This window comes from Xiphophorus hellerii, chromosome 10 (genome assembly GCF_003331165.1).
Source record: "Xiphophorus hellerii strain 12219 chromosome 10, Xiphophorus_hellerii-4.1, whole genome shotgun sequence".
Taxonomy (NCBI): Eukaryota; Metazoa; Chordata; class Actinopteri; order Cyprinodontiformes; family Poeciliidae; genus Xiphophorus; species Xiphophorus hellerii.
The window spans coordinates 25205367-25227475 of record NC_045681.1 but is presented as its reverse complement, the minus strand read 5'-3'; the positions used below and the strand labels follow the sequence as shown (position 1 = coordinate 25227475).

The 22109-nt window shown below is 39.8% G+C and overlaps 1 protein-coding gene across 5 annotated transcripts in view; it reads right to left on the bottom strand.

The window, feature by feature from the left end:
• Positions 1-22109, bottom strand: part of ryr2a (ryanodine receptor 2a (cardiac)) — a 160944-nt gene that overhangs the window by 9380 nt on the left and 129455 nt on the right. For 3 of the 5 annotated variants that reach the window (XM_032574573.1, XM_032574575.1, XM_032574577.1), the window contains 20 exons: positions 20141-20158; positions 13169-13249; positions 12298-12386; positions 11765-11893; positions 11368-11472; positions 11053-11134; positions 10544-10702; positions 9705-9859; positions 8155-8370; positions 7788-8060; positions 6664-6870; positions 6265-6570; positions 4158-4222; positions 3892-4042; positions 3373-3459; positions 2411-2680; positions 1928-2058; positions 1765-1807; positions 1548-1681; positions 872-932 (listed from right to left, as the gene is read on the bottom strand). In XM_032574573.1, the coding sequence (XP_032430464.1) occupies positions 872-932; positions 1548-1681; positions 1765-1807; positions 1928-2058; positions 2411-2680; positions 3373-3459; positions 3892-4042; positions 4158-4222; positions 6265-6570; positions 6664-6870; positions 7788-8060; positions 8155-8370; positions 9705-9859; positions 10544-10702; positions 11053-11134; positions 11368-11472; positions 11765-11893; positions 12298-12386; positions 13169-13249; positions 20141-20158 (2762 nt within the window). The remainder of the gene's footprint in view (positions 1-871; positions 933-1547; positions 1682-1764; positions 1808-1927; positions 2059-2410; positions 2681-3372; positions 3460-3891; positions 4043-4157; positions 4223-6264; positions 6571-6663; positions 6871-7787; positions 8061-8154; positions 8371-9704; positions 9860-10543; positions 10703-11052; positions 11135-11367; positions 11473-11764; positions 11894-12297; positions 12387-13168; positions 13250-20140; positions 20159-22109) is intronic. The other 2 variants (XM_032574574.1, XM_032574576.1) reach the window with 1 other exon arrangement.

Here is a 22109-nt window from a genome sequence, read left to right as displayed (position 1 = left end):
TAACTGCATTTGCTGACATTTTATTGTACAAAAGTAACATTTCTCTTGATTTATGTATAATTTTTAATCCAACTTGCTGCCAGTGAGCATTTCTCAGTGAGTTGTTTTTTTACGCTGTACATGGGTGATGCATGTCCAGTGGGTGATCAGACGAAATGAGCAACAGTTGGATAATCCTTGGACTGGGGACAATAAAAGGCCACCCAAAAATGTCAAATTTTGTCACAAGTCATAATTCCTCAGATGTCGCAAGTTATGCCAGAGCATGCCATCGGCATGTTGGATGCAGGGATGTCCACCAGAGCAGTAGCTGCACTGCTCAATGTCCATTACTGGTCCACAGGCTGTTTAAGAGTTGGTTTCCAACAGACTGGCACTACTGTAAATCGACCTCATCCTCGTCGGCCACATGTGACCATTCCAGCACAAGATTGCCACATCCGGCTCGTCCATCTGTGAGATTGGCTAAGACCAGCGACACACACAGCTTATGAGACTGTTGATCTGCACAACAGACACATCAGTCTTCAGACTGTCCTTAACCGCCTACGGGAAGCCAACTGGGTCAAAATCAAATTCCTCAGCCTGACCCCTATCATGTTCAAAGGACTGTCAATCCGCTACAAATGAATGTTATCAATGCCGATATGAAGATCAGAAATTACTGAAAATATAGTTTGAGTTTCTCTATATATTGCGTAACCTAAATGTTCATAAAACTCATATTTGACATGGGGCGTTTATATTTTTGTTCAGTGTATTCCTGGATATTAAAATATATCTAATATTGTGAAAAGCATCTGAAAACCCACACTGGGTTTTAAATGTTTAGACGCTGTCTCTTTGTGCACATGGCTGCTGGAATACTTACATTATCAGTAAAAACAACCCCAAGCTTCCAGATCTGATACTTCACATCGATGGAGTTGAGCCTGTTAGGAGGCAAGACAAGGTTGGCTGTTCTTCATATCCATAAGCGATAATCAAACATTTAATGTATTAAAATGTGAAATCTATGGGTGATACTGTGCTTGAATCTCTCACTAGTGGCTTCAGTATGTACCATTTTGAGGAAGATAGTGAGGGAATGTGTTTCTTCTGTTTTTTTTTCTGCAACATTCAAAAGTTCAATAAAGAAATTGATGGAAAAAAATTTAAACCAATGGACTGATGCCAATAACCTTTTTGACCTTTTTCCTTAAAGTGTCTGTAAAGCCACTGAGTTTTCAAACATGGCTTCTAGTTTATTCAAAACTCCAGATCAAGACATCCCAGATTATTATGTAATATTAGAATGACATGCCACCATTTTACATGAGTAGGAATTTTAAAAAATCAATTATATTACAATCAGTCCAAATGACAGAAAGTACATCTTCCTGTTTAAAGAATGTTGAATTGTAGAGTAATTGGTTTGCTGTAAGCAAGAAAAACTTGAAGCCTCCAGACTACATCATGTTAATTATTCATCAATATTTAGCTTTCATTTTCTTGCTCTTAAAAGGACACACACACACACACACACACTGTTGGAGTAACACACTTACACAGCGGCCAGTGAACTGTCTTTCCTGGGTTTTCTTTTCTTGTGAGCATCACTGAAATCCAGAGCAGCCTTGTCCAACCCCAGCAGCTCACTGATGCGGTCATGGCCATAAAACTCCCCGTACTTATCCATCACCTGCACAAGGTAAAAGACTGTATGAAAAAATGTCCAAAATTAATTCAGTTAAACTTCACATCTTCGTGAACTCCTTTGCCTACCTTCCTCTTGACAAACTTATCCCAGTAGTTGTTGGGGAAGGATCTGAAAGGACAAAGTTTTTATGGAAGTGAAGAGAAGTGTAAGTGGTAAAAAATAGAAAAAGATGGATGCATATTAACAGATATTTTCTGGTTCCTTTTGGTCCTGTTCTGATCCACTCACTGTGTGTTGATCACAAGTCTGTCCCACTGTCCTTTAATGTCGTCCTCAGATGGTTGCTCTGTGATGTAAAGACCATCAAATTCAAGCTTCCTGGCCACTTCCTTTTCACGTTTGAAGATTACCAGTGGAACCTACATGAGTCGCACACAGCAATACAGGACGGCCATGTTCAAATTACTGAAATATCACTAAATGACTCGATGCAATCTGCTGGGTTTCCTTACATAGAAACATTTTAAACTACTTTGAGTAATTAACTGAGCATACTGTATTGTTTGATAACTAGGATCAGTTAGAATCTGTGTGATTGAGTTGGAATGATGTTTTTGTAAATTGCCTGGAGATGACATTGCTTGTGAACTGGTGCTATAGAAATAAACTGAATTATTTATTCAGTATATTATTGAAATATACTGTTAACATGAGGAAACCCAAACCAAACAAGGCTTTTTTTTGCTTTGTTTTGTAATTTGCCAATCTTACCTTCAGACAGTAGTATCCGATGATGCAGAAGAAAGAAATGACAGTATGGAGAACAGCCAGGATCCGCAACATGGGCTCCATGTATCCGCTGCTTTCCTCCAGAACAAAACGCACTGAGACCGGCTTCAGAGGCTCGCCCGTCTCACCCGATACCCGCTCGTTCGATTCCAGCCTTTCTCCAAGCAGTGGATCCCACTGGACACTGCTGTCTGGATGGCTGCTGGTGTGAACAGCTTCCTTCTCTTCCACCAGGGATGAAGAAGTAGAAACCTGGCAGGAACAAGTTAACCAGCTTGTCTCAAAACAAAGCAACAACAACAAAAAAAGACATAAAAAAGAGAAAGAGAATACTGTTTCCTTTTCAGGAGGGCTCTACAAGAAAACCATATGCTCTTTAATTGCTCTATGCAATTAAAGAGCATATGGTTTTCAATCTAATAACTGCTTCAAACAACAGTCTACTTAGACAGTTTACATGTGGATAACAAAGTACTAAACCTAACCCAACAGTTTTGTGTAGTAATGCTGCCTTTTAAAGCATTCTGTAACACTGATACTCTTTAGTTTTGGCCTGATTTTCTGACCTCTGACCCATGACCCATGACCCAGGCTTCTATCCATGTCAGATGTTTGCAAATCATTTATTATCACCCTCAACTATTCAAAGTCTTTTTAACAGAAACAATTGTTTCCAGTATTCCAGTTGCCACAATCTGTTGTGGCAACTGGAATAGAGGGCTAAAAGCCTGAGGGTGTGTGTGGGTGTGTGTGTGTGTGTGTGAGGGTGTGTGTGTGCATGGTCCCCAGTGTTATTTTTGGGTTAGGTTTAAAACTGAGGTGTGAACTGAGTTAGAGTTAGACTGGAGAAATCAATGATAAATGAATGGAAGTCAATGCAAAGTCATTGTGAAGATACATGTGGGTGTGTGTGTGTGTTCCTCCCATACCCAGTTCCCTGTTACCTTATAGAATAGAAGTATAAAATTAATTGCAAATGCAACAAACAGGGCCAGCATCCTCATGTTGTAGAAGTTTCTGGCAAAGTAGTTCTGTAGAAACGACAGGAAGACAACGGCAGATTGTTGATTCTGGAACAGATTTCTAACATGCTTCACATCAACTTATCTACTGACTGAATGAAAACATTCTAGTCCCTACATGAAAGTATTTCTGCTTTCATCAGAAGACCAGGACGGGATGGGACGGGACGGGACGGGACGGGACGCGACGGGACGGGACAGAACAGGACGGGACAGGATGGGACGGGACAGAACAGGACGGGACAGAACAGGATGGGACCGGACAGGACAGGACGGGACGGGACAGGAAGGGACGGGACAGAACAAGGTGGGACGGGACAGAACAGAGCGGGACGGGACAGGACAGGACAGAACAGGACGGGACGAGACAGGACAGAACAGGACGGGACAGGACGGGACAGAACAGAACAGAACAGGATGGGACAGAAGTGTTGGTGATACCAGCAGTTTCCTCTGGTAGGCCAGGATTTTCTTCAGGAAGGCCGACTCCTGCAGGTCTGGTTCATCAGACTTTGAGTTGTGATGCTTTCTCACTTTTGATTTCATCTTCTCATTCTTCACTTGTTTCTCTTGTTTCACCACATGTTCCTCTCTAAAATCATGAAACAGTGCTTAAGGCTTTAAGCTGTGTCTCCATATTGATCTATTTCTCTCGTTTTTGCCCTCCCTAAAGTTATTCTTATGATGGAATAAAGACTTTTACTTACTCTGACATTTTTTCAGGTTCAGCTTCTGGTATTTCTTCCTTCTTTTCAGAGGGACCACTCTTTGACTAAAGCAGAAAACATGATTAGAAAATATGCATAGTTGTTGTTATTCTGCATGAGTCTAGACCATAGGTGGGCAACTCCAGGCCCCAGGGCCGGTCTCCTGCAACTTTTAGATGCGTCTCTACTTCAACACACCTGAGTCAAATAATGAGGTCATTAGCAGGACTCTGGAGAACTTGACTGCACTTAGGAGGTGATTCAGTTGTTGGATTCAAGTGTGTTGGACCAGGGAGACATCTAAGAGTTGCAGGACACCAGCACTCGAGGACCAGGATTGCCCACCTCTGGTCTGGACCTACATAACTCAATCATACAAGGTCTTACAAAAGTGTTCACACCCCTTTATGTTTTCCTACATTTGTCATGTTGAATACACAGCATGTTATTTGTTCTTTATTAGCACAACAACATATCTCAGTGAATAAATGTATGGTTTTAATTTTATTAAACAAAAAATGGAAATGATTGATTAAGTTCTAGAAGAACATCCCAAACTTTGAGTGTCTCTCAGAGCTCTGTTCTGATGGGCCTCTCTCCATGGCGAGAGGCCCACAGCGGCTCTGGAGGAGCTGCAGTGAACCACGGCTCAGGTGGCACAATCACACAAATCAGGCTTTTATGAAATAGTGGAACAAAGAAACAATGAAACGTAAAGTCCGGTTTGCCTGTTACCTTCAGAAAATAAGGTCAGACAAGAACAAAATTAAACTTTTTAGCATACGTACAAAATGCTACAGTTGAACCTGAAATTATTCATACCCCAGGCAGATTTAGATACGAAGTTATCTTTTAATTTGACCAACATGTTTCCTCTGACCAGAGGGGATATTAACGTTTCAGAGTGACCCAAACTCTGAGACATGTGAATTTCAGAGTGTGAACCTGATAGAACAGGTTCCCTGTTACCTACTCTATAAAGTAATAGGGAACCTTATAGAACCCCCAGAATCTGCCAAAGAATCTATGGAAAGAGAGAAAGATTAGGGTGATGAGCAGGAGGCCATCACTCTAAACTGTCTGGTCAAAATACCAGAGGAAAAATGGGAAAAACTGGTCAGAAAGAGTAAGGAGGGTTTGATCATTGCAAGTCTAACAATTATTTTGAAGGATTTTAGTAGATCATTTTGAGAAAAAAAGAGAATGAAAACAGACTAATTAACTTAATTTCTCAGGACATTAATTCTGAACGCTCAGATCCAACCATTCCTAGATTCGAATGATTTAGACAGAATATTCTCTGGATGCCTCCCCAAAAGTCTTACAACTGAAACTACAGTGACAATTGATTCTACAAAGTCTGCTGAATACAGGTGCCTGCCACACTTTTCAGATAAAAATTTGAAAAAAAAGATGCATAATTTTTATTTTCTGATTACACTTCTACCTCAGCACAAATATTTTCCTTATTTTACATGATCGCAGGCTCTGTCAGATGCAATCAGGATTTTATAACAGAGGAGTGTCAGCCTCATTGTTTTCACTCTGTCACTACTAAAGTAAGGCATAAGGTTCCAGGAGCACCATTTTGATTTTATGGATGCTGAATAAAGAAGTGCAGTGAGTTTTACACAGAAAAAGAATACTTTGAAGGGGAAACTAAAAAAAACCACACACACATTGAAATGATAATGACATGGTTAAAGTGATTGTAGTTTCACATGTAGGCTAAACGAATCATTTCTAGGCCGTATTTCAGACTCTTTTAGCTTTAGGGTGACAAATACATTAAAATATGGGAAAGACAGCAGAGGTTCTAGCAATTCAGCCATTATAAAATACAGTTTATATGAGCGAAGACAGCAAGAAATAATAAGTCAGCTTTAAATGACATAATGGATATATCTTTTAAATTAATCTAGACAAAGAGTGATAAATGAACAAGAAGTAGTTGATGTTTGGAGTATTGAATTTAGTTCAGAAGGTTTAGATGCTGAACTATAAACATGAACTAATTGATACCTGAGCTTAGAACAAGTTCAAGGTGATCCCTGCACAGATGAATATACATAATGAATAAACTCAAAGTAGAAAATGTTTCATTCACCTGGTGTCTTTGTCTTAGTTCTGGCTGTGAAGCAGGAGGAGGAGCTGAGGGGGCCACTGGGGAGTTGAGGAGCTCTGTGAGGGTAGCATTGGGGTTATGGGGGGTGATTTTGTACTGTCCCCCCTCTCTTCTCAAGTCAAGACCAAAAATGTCCGACAGCAGCTCAGTTTCACTGGTATTAACTGCTAGGTCAGCCAGGTCCTCCTTCGGGGAGCTGCGCTCAGACAGCCTCTTCTCCCTCTCATCTCCTTCACTGCGGACCTCGTCCTGGGTGGGGTCAGGCATGGTGGCCAGCAGTTCTGACACCTGTGGATGGAGACATTTCTTTATGAATAGCTGATGCAGAATCTAAATAGTTCTTTCTTCAACCATTTTTACATCTATTTTTAAATAAATAACCTTGACAGCTTTGGCTCCCTCTACTAAATTCCCTCCCATGAAGGTATTGTAGAAGATTCTGCAAAATCCTCGAGCCACACTGAAGGTCACATGGAGGAGACTCAGCAGCACTGACCAGTAGAAAGACACCAGAGTGGTCACCAGGTCTTTCAGTGTCATGTTCTTGATCTTCTTCATTTGTTTCTTTAGACTCTTCATTGACAACACCTGAAGCAAAGAACAAAGCCAAAGCTCAGGTCACCGAACACTCTGCTGCACATCACTGTGCCCCTCAAGGTGGACTCTGATCTGAACCTTCAGAGCCACATGAAGACCTTTACAAAGCCAGCCTTCTATCACTTGAAGAACATTTCATTAGAGAATTAATGTCTCAGCAAGATCTAGAGAAACTCATCCATGCATTTATCTAGTCACATTGATTACTGCAACAGTGTCTTCACTGTTTGCTCTGCATTAAGAAACAAAACCAAGCATAGAGAAGCAGCCTTCAGCTTCTATACACCAAACTTCCAGAAAACTGCAGCAGAAACACTGAGTTCCTCTAGACAAGTGCTTCTCAGTTCCAGTTCTCAGGCCCCCCTGCTCTGTATGTTTTAGATGTGACTCTATTCCAGAAAAGCCAATTTAAATGATTGCACGGCCTCTTCTGCAGCCATTAAGCAGGACCAGAATTGAGAAATAGACTAAAATTCAGCCTGGGTAGGATTGCTTTTGAACCATAATAAAATACACATCAAATACAACATTTGATGTGTATTGATGATTTTGATGATGACACTCAACAAAATGCTATGTTTATTAACTGCTTCATAATTCATTATCATATTATGTTTTTGTCATATAAAGCGTTTGGAACGGTCTTGTAGCAAGTTGCGTTGCATCTTCCAGCAGACAGACAACACTGCTTTCACCATCTCAGGTTTAATTTACAAGTTTTGTCCAGGTAAAGATTAGAATCATTTTTTAAATTGGTCATGCATAAAAATAATATTTACCGTACATAAGACTGCATTTTTTCCATTACAAAGACTTCATATATGCAAAGTTTGGGAGAATCAATATATATTTGTATATAAGTATGTACATGTTAACAGATTGGCAGTGAAGGAAATGTGTGCTCCCACCTTTATGAGCAACATGACGTTATAACGAAGGGCGATTAAAGCCAAGCGCACAGTAGACACAGAGAAGAAGCCCATGTCAGGGTTTTCCTCATCACATTTCTCTCGCTCACTCTCTTCTTTCACAGCTGAGCGCTCGCCAGCATCGGACATCTGCGCTGCTAGCTGCATTTCAAAGATGGTGTCCTCACAGAAATTCACAAACAGCTCCATCTTCTCTTTCTCTCCACCTTCATTCACCACATCGAAAATGAACTGGCGTTTTGATTCTTTAACCTGCACACACAGGAGGGATGTTTGGAGAAGGTTTCAGGGTTAACAGACAGATCTCTGATCATCTGAAGTGATGTATTGCTAAAAGCATTTTCACCTGAGGTTTCTCCCATTGTGTCCGACTGGACTCACTGATTTCAAAGTAAACCCGCTCAATGCGCTTGGCGCTGCCCATGATCTCAATCCGGCCCAGATATGGCTGGAAGTAGTTGAGGACGCTCTCGGCCAGCTCCAGGAAGGTCTGCAGGCGGGTGTCATGAGGCATGTGCTCGGACAGATTTGTCAACAAAACTGCCACATTGAAGCCAATGTCCTGAGTAACAAAGTGAAGAGTAAATAGGAAATCAAACCTTTATTGCTTTTAAGGATGTTAAGCATAATGGATAATGATGGAGCCAAAAACATTAACTTAACTTAAAAGTTTGAGAAAACTAAATGATCCAACCCTTGTTATTTAAATAATCCTTGGGTGTGTGACGTCTGCCTGAAATCCAGACACACACCATTCTGGTGAAAACCAGCTCCTTGTTCTACGCTATTTGTTTCACCTAGAGGGTCTGAGCTCTCAGATGTTGAGAAATGATTGCTTCCTGCAGTTCTAGACTCTTCTGAAGTTTGAAATTTTACCCAGTAGCTAACGTTTGTCCATGACATATGTAATGCACCAGTTCTGTGGCGTTTACTGAACATTACCTGCACTGTGATCAATCATCACGGACTGAACAGCTTCTTCCTCCGCTGCCATTATTGAAACTACAGGCAGACTGCAATTCTAAAACGGAGGAGAAACTCAACATCATCGTTCACAACTTCTGCTTCTGTCCACTGATTGACCTGGCAGAAAGTTTAGCTCCATAAATCCAAGTCAAAGGGAGAAATCCCAGATGGAACACTGAGGCGAGATCGAGTGGAATGTGTAGGCAATTGCCAGATTAGGCAAAAATGGTTACGTTGTTGTTTTTTTTGCCCTTGGGGTTATTATAGACAGTTTGATAAGTTATTTCAATAGCTGATTGATTTGCACAATGTTTCTCCAAATATAGCTTCCTTCTCTTTGAATTGAATTCAGTTCCATCCATCCATCTCTCTGTCATTGGGTTAGGGGTGGAGTACACCCTGACAGGTTGCTACTCCATCACAGGGCAACACAGAGTTCATGGGTGCATGAACAAGTCCACTATTTAGACAGAATAATCAACAGTCAATTTTTAGACTGTGGGAAAGAGCTGGAGCACCCAGAGAGAACCAACATGGAGGACATGCTAAGTCCATGCAGAAAGACATGGAATTCAGACCCAGGAGGTCTGCAACACTGCAACCTTCAATTCAGTTCAGTTTATTTGTATAGCAGCAATTTACATCATATCAAGGCACTTTACAAAAAAAGAAAGAAAAAATAAATGTTTTGTTTGTTCCTTGAGGTTACAATAATTCTGTCAACTGTAAATGTGTTGGAAAAAATTTTTCTTTGAACCAACTTAAAAAACCCCAACTATTATTCTAATTTGTTACAGCTAATTTTAATAGTTTTGCTCAAGCTATAATTCTGATATGGTTTTCAGTCAAATAATATCAGAGTATGTTTTTTAAGTTGGTTCAAAGAAACATTTTTTCAGTGTACATCCACTGCTCTGTGTTCTGACTCACCTTGGCTGGTTCATGAAAACGCATCACAAACTCCTCATAGTCCAGAAGTTCATTCTCATCAGTCTCAGCACAGGAGAGGAGGAAGTCTGTTTCAGACTGGGTGTAGTGTTTGTGGCTCTCCATGGCTTTATGGAAGTCCCTTTTGGAGATGACACCTGTAGGTTCATACATTTGTTAATCACAAACTATTTCCACCATGCAAAATACCCTATATGCAAAAAATGTCAATCCAGCACATTTCTCATTAGGGCTCTGTGAGGGATTTACCCCCCTCAACAGGTGTTGTTGTTTTTTTGTGCTTCCTGTATTGTTGCTTTATTTAATATTTTGTTTTGATCATCCTCTCTTTCCTTTGAGGTCATGTGCTGCCATGGAGGCGCGCCCATGAGCAGTGATGCCTAGGACCTGGTGTTTCCAATTTACCTTACTGGGAAGGTCCATTGTTTGAGAAGGAGGAGAGATGTTTGTTTTATTTTTTGTTTGGTCCCAGTTTATTTTTGTTTTTGTTAAATTGTTAGTTGTAATTCTGTAAATATTTGTTTAGGAATATTGTTTAGCACAAATGTTTGTTCTTTCGTTTACCTGGAAATGTAATTGTTGTCTCCGCCCCTTAATTAGTCCTGGCCATGCTTTAAAAGCCAGGTGGTTTGAATCAGAGGGGTGGCTCCCTCTTGTTTGGAATGTTTGTCAGTTTGAAAATGGTAGTGTAATGTGCAAAGAACTGATATAAAGAAAAGTTTTAGAGCTCTATAATGGCTGGACTTTGTCTGATTTTGGATCGCAAACCAACAGGCTCATTAATAACTTGTTCAACACAAAAAGTATTCAGAGCGTTTTACCTTTTCCATCGGGGTCGTACTCCTTGAAACCATCAGAGGAGGTCAGGTCTTTCAGTTTCAGGAACATGTCAAAGAACTTGAGGATCATCTCCACGTTGTTGGACGATTCCACCAACATATCAACCATTTGTTTGCCAATTGTCCCATTTACTACATTACCTGTGGGGGTGACGGTGAATATTTTTAGACAGGAATTAACAACCATTAGTAGACACAGCTTACCTCAACACAACTAATGTATGCTTCTGCTGTTTCTATCTATAACATAGATCTAGACTAAAAACCCACCCGTTTAGCTTTTGAAACATCATACATGAAACATTAACCGACATTCTGACGATGGTACTTGACAAAATGTAATGCGTCAATTGTTGACTGTGTGTTCTATGACTTTGTATTTTTGTGTTTTTACTTTGACCTGCCTTGCTGCTGAAATGTGCTATACAAATAAACTTAATTAATTCATCAATCTACAATAAGTCATACATTTGCTATGAACATAAATATACCTTCTAGCATAGACAGCAACATAACCACCATGTCTTTCTGCAGATCCATCAGCTCTTTCAGTAACTCAATCTGACTGGAGTCCTGAGAGGAAAGAGAAGGAACCATGTTTGATCAGTCTGGAACTCAGTATTTACCCACTTATACTAGGCTAATTAAAAGAAGGTACAAATTGTTATTTAAATGCTTAATCTCACACATGCACAGCAAAGAAATGCAGACTTTCAATCTACTCAATTAACTAATAACTAACCAAAACATGAAATGGGTGACTTTGTGAGACCTGTCAGTTTTTACCCAAGTTGTTTTCCACAAACCTGAGATAATTTCATCTGCATGTGAGCAAAGACATGCAGGAAGCCAACCACAGCATCCCACAAGCGACTGTGTGCCAAACTCTGCTGGTTGCCTGTGCACGGTCCCTACAAAAACAAACTCAGTCAGTTTCACTGTACAGGGTGATGTGTCACCCTGCACAAACAATGATGCAAAACTATTTTTTCAAACAAGAAAACAATAAATGACACTGCATGACGTGAGGGGAAGATAAGAAGCTTTTCATTAGGAGTACATGTACCGCAACACATCATTTTTGGATCTGATTAAGGGAAGACTGGTTATCCGCCTCGTGGAACTTGTTAGTAGCTATTTTTAAAATAAAGGGATTTTTAGTAGAAATGAAGAACTTTCCTTCTATCTGCTGAATTCTCTTACCTGGATATACTCTGTAAGCGTGTTGAACACCTGTTTGGCCACATTGATTGCCTTGGAGAAATTCCTCTGGCCCTGCTCGTCAATAACATCCTTCCCAGAATAATACCAGTAAAAGTCACTGATAGACTCCTGAGAAGGAAGAATGGGAAATTAAAGTTTTTTCAGTAAAATTACAAGCTTGGAATTTTACTGAATAAACAAACAACCAAATGCAAATTATAGATTAGGATAATTCCTTCTATGCCATGTCTGCATTATTCAGCAGCTTATTTTTGGAGTCTTCTACCAAAAAATCATTTATTTTTGTCATTCTGTTACTAACTGATCAACTTGTTCCAAAAGACTTTTTTCACTCAAATTAACTGCTTTGTATGAAACTGCTTACTTAGGATTGTTTGTTGGCAAAATATGGAGGATGTCACAGTGTCCATATAACCAACAGGGTTTTTTTTTTCTTTCAAGCTTCTATGAGGAAATCTGCTTCAGAGTAAAATTGGATTTTTGTCATTTTGCTGTGAAGAGAAAAAACTAACCTGTACTCTGAGTAAGTAGTCAACAGTAGAGATGATGATGTTGACAGTTGTATTGTTCCCAGTTTGTGTCCTCAAGTAGTTCTGGAAATCTGAAACAAGATGAAGCAAAAACAAGAATGTATAAAGTTGAAAGAGAAAAAGCAGAACAAGATGTTTCAGATGCTTCATACAGAGACTATTAAAGGTTTTCGCCCCCCTGGATGTTTTAAAAGTTATTGCTTTTACCAATCATCGGCTTCAGAGACCATTTATTCTCCAACTGGACGATGAGCCAACACGTCCAGCTGAAGATGCACACAAATGGTCTGAAGACACCAAGGTGGATGTTCAGAAGTGGCCCAGTCAAAGACCAGACCACCTGAGAGAGCTGGAACAGTTTAGCAGGAATAATGGAAGAAAATTGCAACATTCAGAAGAGAAGCCTGACTGAGACCAAAACACACACACTCCCTGCGAAGGGAGCCGGAGGTGAAAATACCAAATACTGACTTGAAGGGGGTGAATAGTTATGCATTCACTTTATTTATTTAAATAATTTTTATTTAATTGTCATTATTTTGTAGAAACATAGCTTTCACTTTAATTTTTTTTTGTAAATTGTTCCAAAAAAGCCAAGTGATTGTGATTGATTTATAAAAGCAAAAAAAAAGAAGAGTGAAACATCCAAGAGGGTGAATACTTTTCATATAAGAATCAATTGATTGATAGATCAGATTTATCTTCCTCCCTTCTAAGCTAGAAAAAAAGACCCAATTTTAACAAAACAGAACCACTTTGTATCATTTGTATTGTAAGTCAGAGCCATGGAGCTTAATTCACAGCTTGCTTCACGTTTCTCTATAAATTAATAACCAATAAGAGAGCTTAGTACCTGAGTTGTGTCCTTCGCAAAGCAGCTGCAGGAAGCGGAAAAGGTCACAGGTGAACTCATCATCCTGCATGACCTTCTCACCTGGCCAAAGAGAAGAAACAAACACACGCGCACACGCACCCACACACCCAGGCACGCACACATGCAGGCACACATAAGCACAATCACAGACAAGTGTATGCACAAACATTTCAACAACACAAGCAGGAGCAAACATAAAAGCACACACACATTCATATACACAGACACACACAGAAATCAGAGAAAGGACAACAGGAGCAGACAACGTGAGAAACAACAGGACAGACAGGAAGATGGAGAGTGAGGATATGTTAAAAGAGAGATGCTAATGTAAGGATATCACCAGTGCTTTCTTTACTATGATACTCCATTCTTATCTAACACAAACACACAGACACACTGTTGGATTAAAGGTGGGCAGCCAAGCACTTGGCACAAAACTCAAGTGTAGTCTATATAGTGCAGCATTTTACAGTCAGATTGGGACTTTGACTGGTTTTTATCATTTGGTTGAAAGAGTTTGAAGTTCACTGCTTGTAGATTCTATAAACTACTGAGGAAAATGAAGCTGGCTACTCTGACTGTGTAAAAATACTGCTCTAAGCCATGAAATGGGCAAAGAAAGGGTGAAAGACCAGAGACCATGTGATAAAACAAAACATGAACAGAAACATTAACAGAACACATTCATACAAAGTGACCAGAAACAGAACTGGCCTAGAGGAGAGAATCAGTCTGGAACAGGACTGAAAGTGTTCTCTGGCAAACGAGCAGATTCCACTTGTTTATGCATAGAGCAGTCCTACCAGGATGTCACATGCTGTATGTTGGGACTGGAAGGGGGAGGGCTGTGGATGGAGGCTATAGATTACACCTTGAAATCCTTAAGACTGAAAAAAAGTGTTATCAAATATGAGCCTATTGAAAAACATAGGTAGCTGTTTCAGATGAACAACATAGAGAAATGTTTACTCACATTTTTCTAGCACATTTCTCCTTCTGGCACTAGACAAGCACATTTGTTAAGGTTGTATTTACCCAGAATGCCCTGCACTGTAGTCCACTTCCTGCTTTTGGGGTGGTCTCTGGTCTGCTTAGCGTTCACATAAGCATTCCAACTGAACTCAAGTTTATTTCAACTGAACTGAGTCCTAGGTTTGTAGGCGAAAAAGAGTTCAGTTCTTTGGTCCGCATCAAAGTTTGAATACATTCACACCTCCCAAACAAACTGGACCTTCTGGACAGACAGACTGGTGTTGGACAAAAGTGGACTGGTGGTGGACTAAAGTGGACTAAACAGGACTGGTCTGAATGCACCCTCAATCAGAGTCCATAGTTTCAGACAGAACATTTGTCTGAACAGAACCTACAATGCTCAGTTAGGTGAAACACTGTGTGGACTACAATATTCACCAAAACAATATGAGAGTGATGAGGTCACACAAAGGACGATGCAGGTATTACTGCAGCAGCTGCTTCTATAGGTTCATTCATCTCATACACTGCCTGGCCAAAAAAAAAGTCGCCACCAAAAAATGGTCACACTCTCTAAAATTTTGTTGGACCGCCTTTAGCTTTGATTACAGCCCGCATTCGCTGTGGCATTGTTTCAATAAGCTTCTGCAGTGTCACAAGATTTATTTCCATCCAGTGTTGCATTAATCTTTCACCAAGATCTTGTATTGATGATGGGAGAGTCTGACCACTGCGGTCAGGTAAGGTCTGGACTCTGTGGTGGCCAATCCATGTGTGAAAAAGATGTCTCATGCTCCCTGAACCACTCTTTCACAATGTGAGCCCGATGAATCCTGGCATTGTCATCTTGGAATATGCCCGTTCCATTTGGGAAGACAAAATCCATTGATGGAATAACCTGGTCATTCAGTATATTCAGGTAGTCAGCTGACCTCATTGTTTGGGCACACGATGTTGCTGAACCTAGACCTGACCAACTGCAGCAACCCCAGATCATAGCACTGCCCCCACAGGCTTGTACAGTAGGCACTAGGCATGATGGGTGCATCACTTCACCTGCCTCTCTTCTTACCCTGATGCGCCCATCACTCTGGAACAGAGTGATGGGCGCATGGTAACTCATGGGACTCATGGGACTCAGGGTAACTCAGATTTACCCTGAGTCCAGGGTAAATCTGGACTCATCAGACCACATGACCCTCTTCCATTCCTCCAGAGTCCAATCTTTATGCTCCCTAGCAAACTGAAGCCTTTTTTTCTGGTTAGCCTTACTGATTAGAGGTTTTCTTACGGCTACACGGTTGTTCAATCCCAACCCCTTGAGTTCCCTTCGCATTGTGCGTGTGGAAATGCTTTTGCGTTCACAATTAAACATACTCCTGAGTTCTGCTGTTGTTTTTCTTGGATTTGATTTGATCAAACGTTTAAGTAATCGCCGATCACGATCATTCAGGATTTTTTTCCGACCACATTTCTTCCTGGAAGACGATGGTTCCCCACCATCCTTCCAGTTTTGAATGATGCGTTGGACAGTTCTTAACCCAATTCTAGTAGTTTCTGCAATCTCCTTAGATGTTTTCTCTGCTTGATGCATGCCAATGATTTGACCCTTCTTAAACAGACTAACGTCTTTTCCACGACCACAGGATGTGTCTTTTGCCATGGTTGTTTAAGAAATGAGGAGTTACTCATTGCATCAGCTGGGGTTAAATAACTTGTTGCCAGCTGAAAGATAATCGCCTATGCAGTACTTATCCAATAGGAGGCTTGTACCTATTTGCTTAGTTAAATCCAGGTGGCGACTTTTTTTTTGGCCAGGCAGTGTATATAATGGTGGTTTACAGACAAAATGGGGTCTGTACTGGAGAATGTGCGGTCTCTGACTTATACCTATACTGGTTTTGGAGACGGGGAAAATGGCAATGCAGAATTGAGGTCACACTGCATCATGATCCCTATAAGATTATGATAAATTTTTCACCATCACATTCTTGTCCCTGGATGATCACCAGGGAGACATGGACCAGAGATCAACACAATGTGATGAGTTGTGAGGATGCCAGGCTGCTTGCTGCAAGTGGTGACAAGTACTCTGCATTGACCAATTATGGTTGAATGTGGGGATGTAGAGGCAGGACCTTATGCATGTCCATATTCCAACTGTTATATATATTATTAATCGGGGGGCGGAGCATCCTGGACAGACTGGGAGGTGCAGTGGGTCAAATTTAAGCCTCTTCATAGTCAGATTATTACAGATATTTACTTTGAATTGACTGGTATTCAACCTGGGTAAATTATATAGACTTAAAGAAGATTTAAGTCATTTCAATTTGTGCGTTATTTTTTAAATTGGCCTGAAGCACTTAGTGAGAATATTTTGTACTTTCGGTCTTATTCCAAACAATATTAAACCAGATGGAGAGTTTGCATTGTTCAGAGTAAAATTGTTTACTTCATTCTTTAAAAAAGGTCTTATTTCACAGGTGCTTTAAAAGTATCTGTTTAAAAGTGTTTCATACACCAACAACTAAAAAAAAAATTTCTTTAAACAATAACTTAAGCAATCTAAACATATACACAACATATTACATTAACCTTTTTTTAAATCAGTCGTTATCTAATCAGGAAAAATCTTGAGCAAGGCTTGAAAAGAAATGGAAAAGAAATGCATGTGGTCAGAATAGGTTATTTTTTTGCAGAAAAACTTTCAAATGAATCATTTCACAAACAAACAGCAAATACAGACTACAGCAAACAGCTTAGCCATCAAAAACAACAAAGTAGAAAAGCCAGAGTCCAATCTCCTCTTGGAAACAGTGTGGCCACAATCAGCCGCTCTGAGGTCCCCGTTAGAGATGGGGAGGAAGAAACATTTGACTTCTTAAAATGGATGAAAGGTGGCAGATGATAGATGAGAAGGGCTGCAACTACTGACTTTGGTTTAGAGTTGATAAAATAAAATGTAAACATTTTACAGCCCCTAAATTAGATAAAACACATTTTATTGTGTAGACCATTTTGGGCTGTCCTAACCCATTTGAGTCTGCAATGGCTCATTTTGTCAGCCTATTAACAGCAATGGTTAGAAGACATGCAGGTTCCTGTGGAGCACAAAGTTGCAAAGCTCAACAGTAGCAAAATCTACAACCTCTAAAAAGCCTTTGAGTGGACATCAACTCATCCATCTACTGTGCTAAGGCAAAGTATTTACTTACATATACTATATTCCCAAAACTATTTGCTCACCCATCCAAATGCTCACAATCAGGTGTTCCAATCTCTTCCATGGCCACAGGTGTATAAACTGAAGCACCTCGGCATGCAGACTGTTTTTACAAACATGTGAAAGAATAGTTTGCTCTCAGGAGCTCAGTGAATTCCAGGGTGGGACTGACAGGATGCCACCTGTGCAACAAATCCAGTGGTGACATTTCCTCGCTCCTAAATGTTCCACAGTCAACTGTGAGACTCATATTCTAAGAAAATGGAAGTGTTTGGGAACGACAGCAACTCAGCCACGAAGTGGTGGGGAACATAAACTGATGGAGCAATACAAAACGTCGAATGAAGTGGTGCAAAGAACGTCGCCGCTGGACTCTAGAGCAGTGGAGGCGTGTCCATCAGATTGCCAGAGGGAGAACAAGTCTGGGTTTGTAGGTTGCCAAGACAACGGTACTTGTCTGACTGCATTGTGCCAAGTGTAAAGTTTGGTGGAGGGAAGATTATTTTATTTTTTATTTTTCAGCAACTGGGCTTGGCTTCTTAGTTCCAGTGAAAGGAACTCTGAATGCTTCAACATACCAAGACATTTTGGACATTTCCATGATCCCAACTTTGTGGGAACAGTTTGGAGCTGACCCCTTTATCTTCCAACATGACTGTGAACCAGAGCACAAAGTAAGGTCCATGAAGACATGGATGGAGAGTCTGGTGTGGATGAACCTGACTGGAATGCACAGAGTTCTGACCTCTGTCAGGTTGAGGTCTATTGGGTTGATCTCAACCTGATAGAACACCTTTGGGATGAATTAGACTGGAGACTGAGAGTCAGACCTTCTCGTCCAACATCAGTATCTGACCTTACAAATGCGCTTCTGGAAGTATGGTCAAAAATCCCCCTAAACACACTCCTAAAGCTTGAGAACAGCCTTGACAGAAGAGTTGAAACTGTTCTAGCTACAAAGTTGGACCAACGTCATATAGAACCCCATGGATTAGGAACGGGATGTGACTTAAGCTCATATGTGAGTCAAGGCAGGTGAGCAAATAGATTTGGCAATATAGTGCATTTCTGCCTTTTTTGTATCTTTTATGTTTGAGATAAATTCCAGTTTTTAAGTAATGATTTCATTCATCAAAAGAAAAAAAGCTATCCAAAGCAACCTTGACCTGTGGAAAAAAATAATTGCTCCATACTCTAACAACTGCAAACAGTTTTCTGTAACTCCAATTTGAGAAAAACTTGCTTATTCACAGATTTTGTCATAGAGCATTTCTAACATATTGTAAAGAAAATGCGACTCCAGAAGCTGAAATATCTAGGCTAAATTTAAGTCCGGATTTGACTATGACACTACAAAACATGCACTTTATTTATTTGAGCCAGTAAAAGGTGAACTTGATGCTGTGCTTTGCTTCATCCTTCTGCTGTATAACCAAAGTGTACTTTAGGTGAAGGTCAAGAACTGATCAGTAGACATTCTCTTTCACATTTTTGGATGACTTTCCCAAAGCAGCTCCCCATCACTCACTCTCTGATGGAGGCCATATTTGCCACATCTCAATCATCAACACTGGCGTCACCTGAGGCCTGCAGAGCTTTAGATGTTTTGTTCTGTGTTACCTCATGAAAAGGCTGTTGTTATACTCTAGAAGTTTTAGTGGCTGGCCAAATCATCCCAAAGCTTTGGAAATGGGTAGTTCTTCTTTCCAGCCCAATATAATATCAATGAGTCTGTTTCCGACAGAGACACCATGTGTTCCTTTTTACATTTTTTAGTCCAACTCGTATTGCTTGACAGGTTCTGTTGAGGTGATTTCTGCATTGTGCAGGTCTGGCAGTAATCAGGTCTGAAATATCTCTGCAACAAAACAAGCAATCTGTACAGGGGCAAATACTTTTTACTGCACTGTAGTTTGCAAATCTAAATTGTTTTTAAAACCCTATAAAAAACAGAAAAGAGTTTTACACTGTTTTTAAAAAATGTTTTTTTGCTCTTATTTATGCTATCTAGCACTAAGGGTATGTTGTTGCTATGAGAGATTTTTTTGATAAAAAATGTTTTTAACATTCAAAGTGATGCATTCACCAAAAGAGAAACATCCCTCAAACACTCATGTAGTTGAAGAACATCAGGATGTGAATATTGGTGGCACGGTAAACTGCAGCTTTAACTAATCTGTGATGGACGTTTAAACTCGCTCAGATGTGTTTCATTGCAGCCCAAGTGAGTGAGTCAGAAAATGACTGAGAGGCTGAGAACACAAAAGGGACTGTTCACTTCACAACAAACAACAGCACAATAACCATCTTCCTTACTAAGACAAAACAACCAACTGATTCAAGGTTGACTGGAGGACTGAGAGGAAGTAGGTGGTAAATGTGGGTGGGACAGGTTCAGTACTCGTATTAGTTGTTTTCAAAATGTGCCAGATACTGTGCAGATCCTGAGGGGGCTATGGCGAGATGCCAACGCTTCCACCACTTGTTCCATGTCCAGATTTGAAAATTTTATTGAAGAATTTGGTGTTTATTTGCCGTTTTAAAAAAAGCAAGAGTAAAACCAGCCCAGGAGTAAACTGTGAGGAACTAACAACAGAGGGATTGGGATGGTGACAGTCAGGCAAAAAGTAACTGGAAACACAGATGTCTGCACTCAGGACCTGGACAGAACTGACACAACCAAACCAGCCAGGGTGAAGGAGAGAGAAAGACCAACCAACACACAAGAAAATGGCAGAAGGCATAATTACCACGCTCATGAGTGATGACTGAGGTAGGGAGGAAAGTGCAGTAAACAAAAATGAGAAAAGGAAAACAGAGGGAAAAAAGAGAGAGAAAGAAAGTAAGACACAAATAAAGAAACAAAGATTACATATAGGGAAAAGAACTTTGAAAAATTGCGTGTTTTTGTTTGGTCAATTAAAAATGTGCAAAGCATGAGAGCTCAAATAAAAAAACATGGTTCCTGTTTTATTTAGGATCTCTTGGAAAGCATCCTTGATTACACCCTTGGTTAATGGTAGATTATTCATTTGAAATCTTTTGAGAGTTGAATTTATAACTATCAACAGTGGATATCTGTCTGCTCTTACTGTGTAATTTGGCAGCAATGTTAAAAGCAAAGTTAGTTCCAGTAAACCGTGGGTTCTTTGTCTAAAAAGATAAAACTGCAAGGACATTTCAAAAATTCTTTGAACAGTGCGAAATCCACCTTTAAAAAAGTTATAGACATCAAGGATTGTCTTATGGCATCTAACAGTATAAATTAGTAAATTAAGAACAAATACAGAATATTGCATAAAGGCAGCAAGATAGATAAGAAAACTTTGTGATCTTCCCCTACAGACCAAAAATTCAGAAAAATCAACTTTTATTTTATTCTAAAACTGAATAAATATTTCACTATTAATTCTCCTACTGCTAATAATTTTATTAAACTTGTTTTAAAAAACACACCCAACAACAATGTTTACAACACACACATATACAGTATATCAATACATATGACAGGACTTGATTACAAAATGTTTAGAAAAAGTGTTTTTAAAAAGGCCAACATGGTGTCGGCATCATTCCTGCTCATCATTTGAAGGACTGACCGACATGTTTCTTCTGACTGGTAGTAATATAATAAACCTCATAGGAGCTAAAAATGAGGGTGAGAGCAACAATGCCTTCCAACCAAAAGACTTTGATCTCATCACACAAGATGGTTGGTTGAGATGTTAAAAGGTTGCTAGCAAATATAAAAAAGAAAACCTCTTGGTTAAATGGAAATAATCCCAAATCTAAATCTGCCAGGGGAATGAACACTTTCAGGCCTAACTCTGTTTAGGCCAATAAGAATCATTGTGACAGCAGCTGCTGAGTCCTTGATTTTTTTAGTAAAGAAGGAATCCAGGCTGTTCTGGATGGAAACACATCAAACAGTGGGCAGTAAGATTTCTGTCATGTTAAAACTCTGGTCTCACATATCGTCATAGAAACAGTCTTAGAAAACCTTCAGCCAGTGCTGCATTTGCACTACAGGGTTAGTTACATAAAAGTCTGATTGTCTACTGGCCAAAGTGGGAAATGGTCCAAAACAATCATCATCCCATTCGAAACACCTGCTGCAAAATAAAAAAATATAAAAAATATCCAGAAAATTTAATTTAAAAAAACTTGAATTGAAACTATTTTTATATTGCATTTTTCACACTGCTTTATCTTTTTGTTGGATACCTCCTCTGTCCTAATGTGGCCAAAATGTTCTGTGTTTTAGGGTCACGGAAACCTAAACCTCTGTACCTAACCATCATTCAAATAACAATTAGAGATGTTAGAAGATGTTGTGTCGGCCTCACTCTGCCCAGCTTGAACAAGACAGCTGACTTTCAAGGTGAAGATGCTTTAAGGTATTCACTGCAGGTCGGAAACTTCCTGGTCAAAACTTTGTTATACAAACCCACTTCCTTAAAAATAGAAAAACTATAAAGGATCTGGACTCATAAAATTAAAGTAATGCAACCCTTCTCCAAAAACAAAAACAAAAAAAAAAAAATAAAGATCAATTGAATTGCCACACAATAATGAGTATGTGCACTGAATTTAATTCACTTTAAAGTCATTTCCTGCTCAAGTTTCCTGCTCATCTTTGCTTCCTGCTCAAGTTATACAACTCGCAGCCTGAAAGCAGATGAAAGGGGGAACAGGAACATTAAAACAGGAATTAAAACA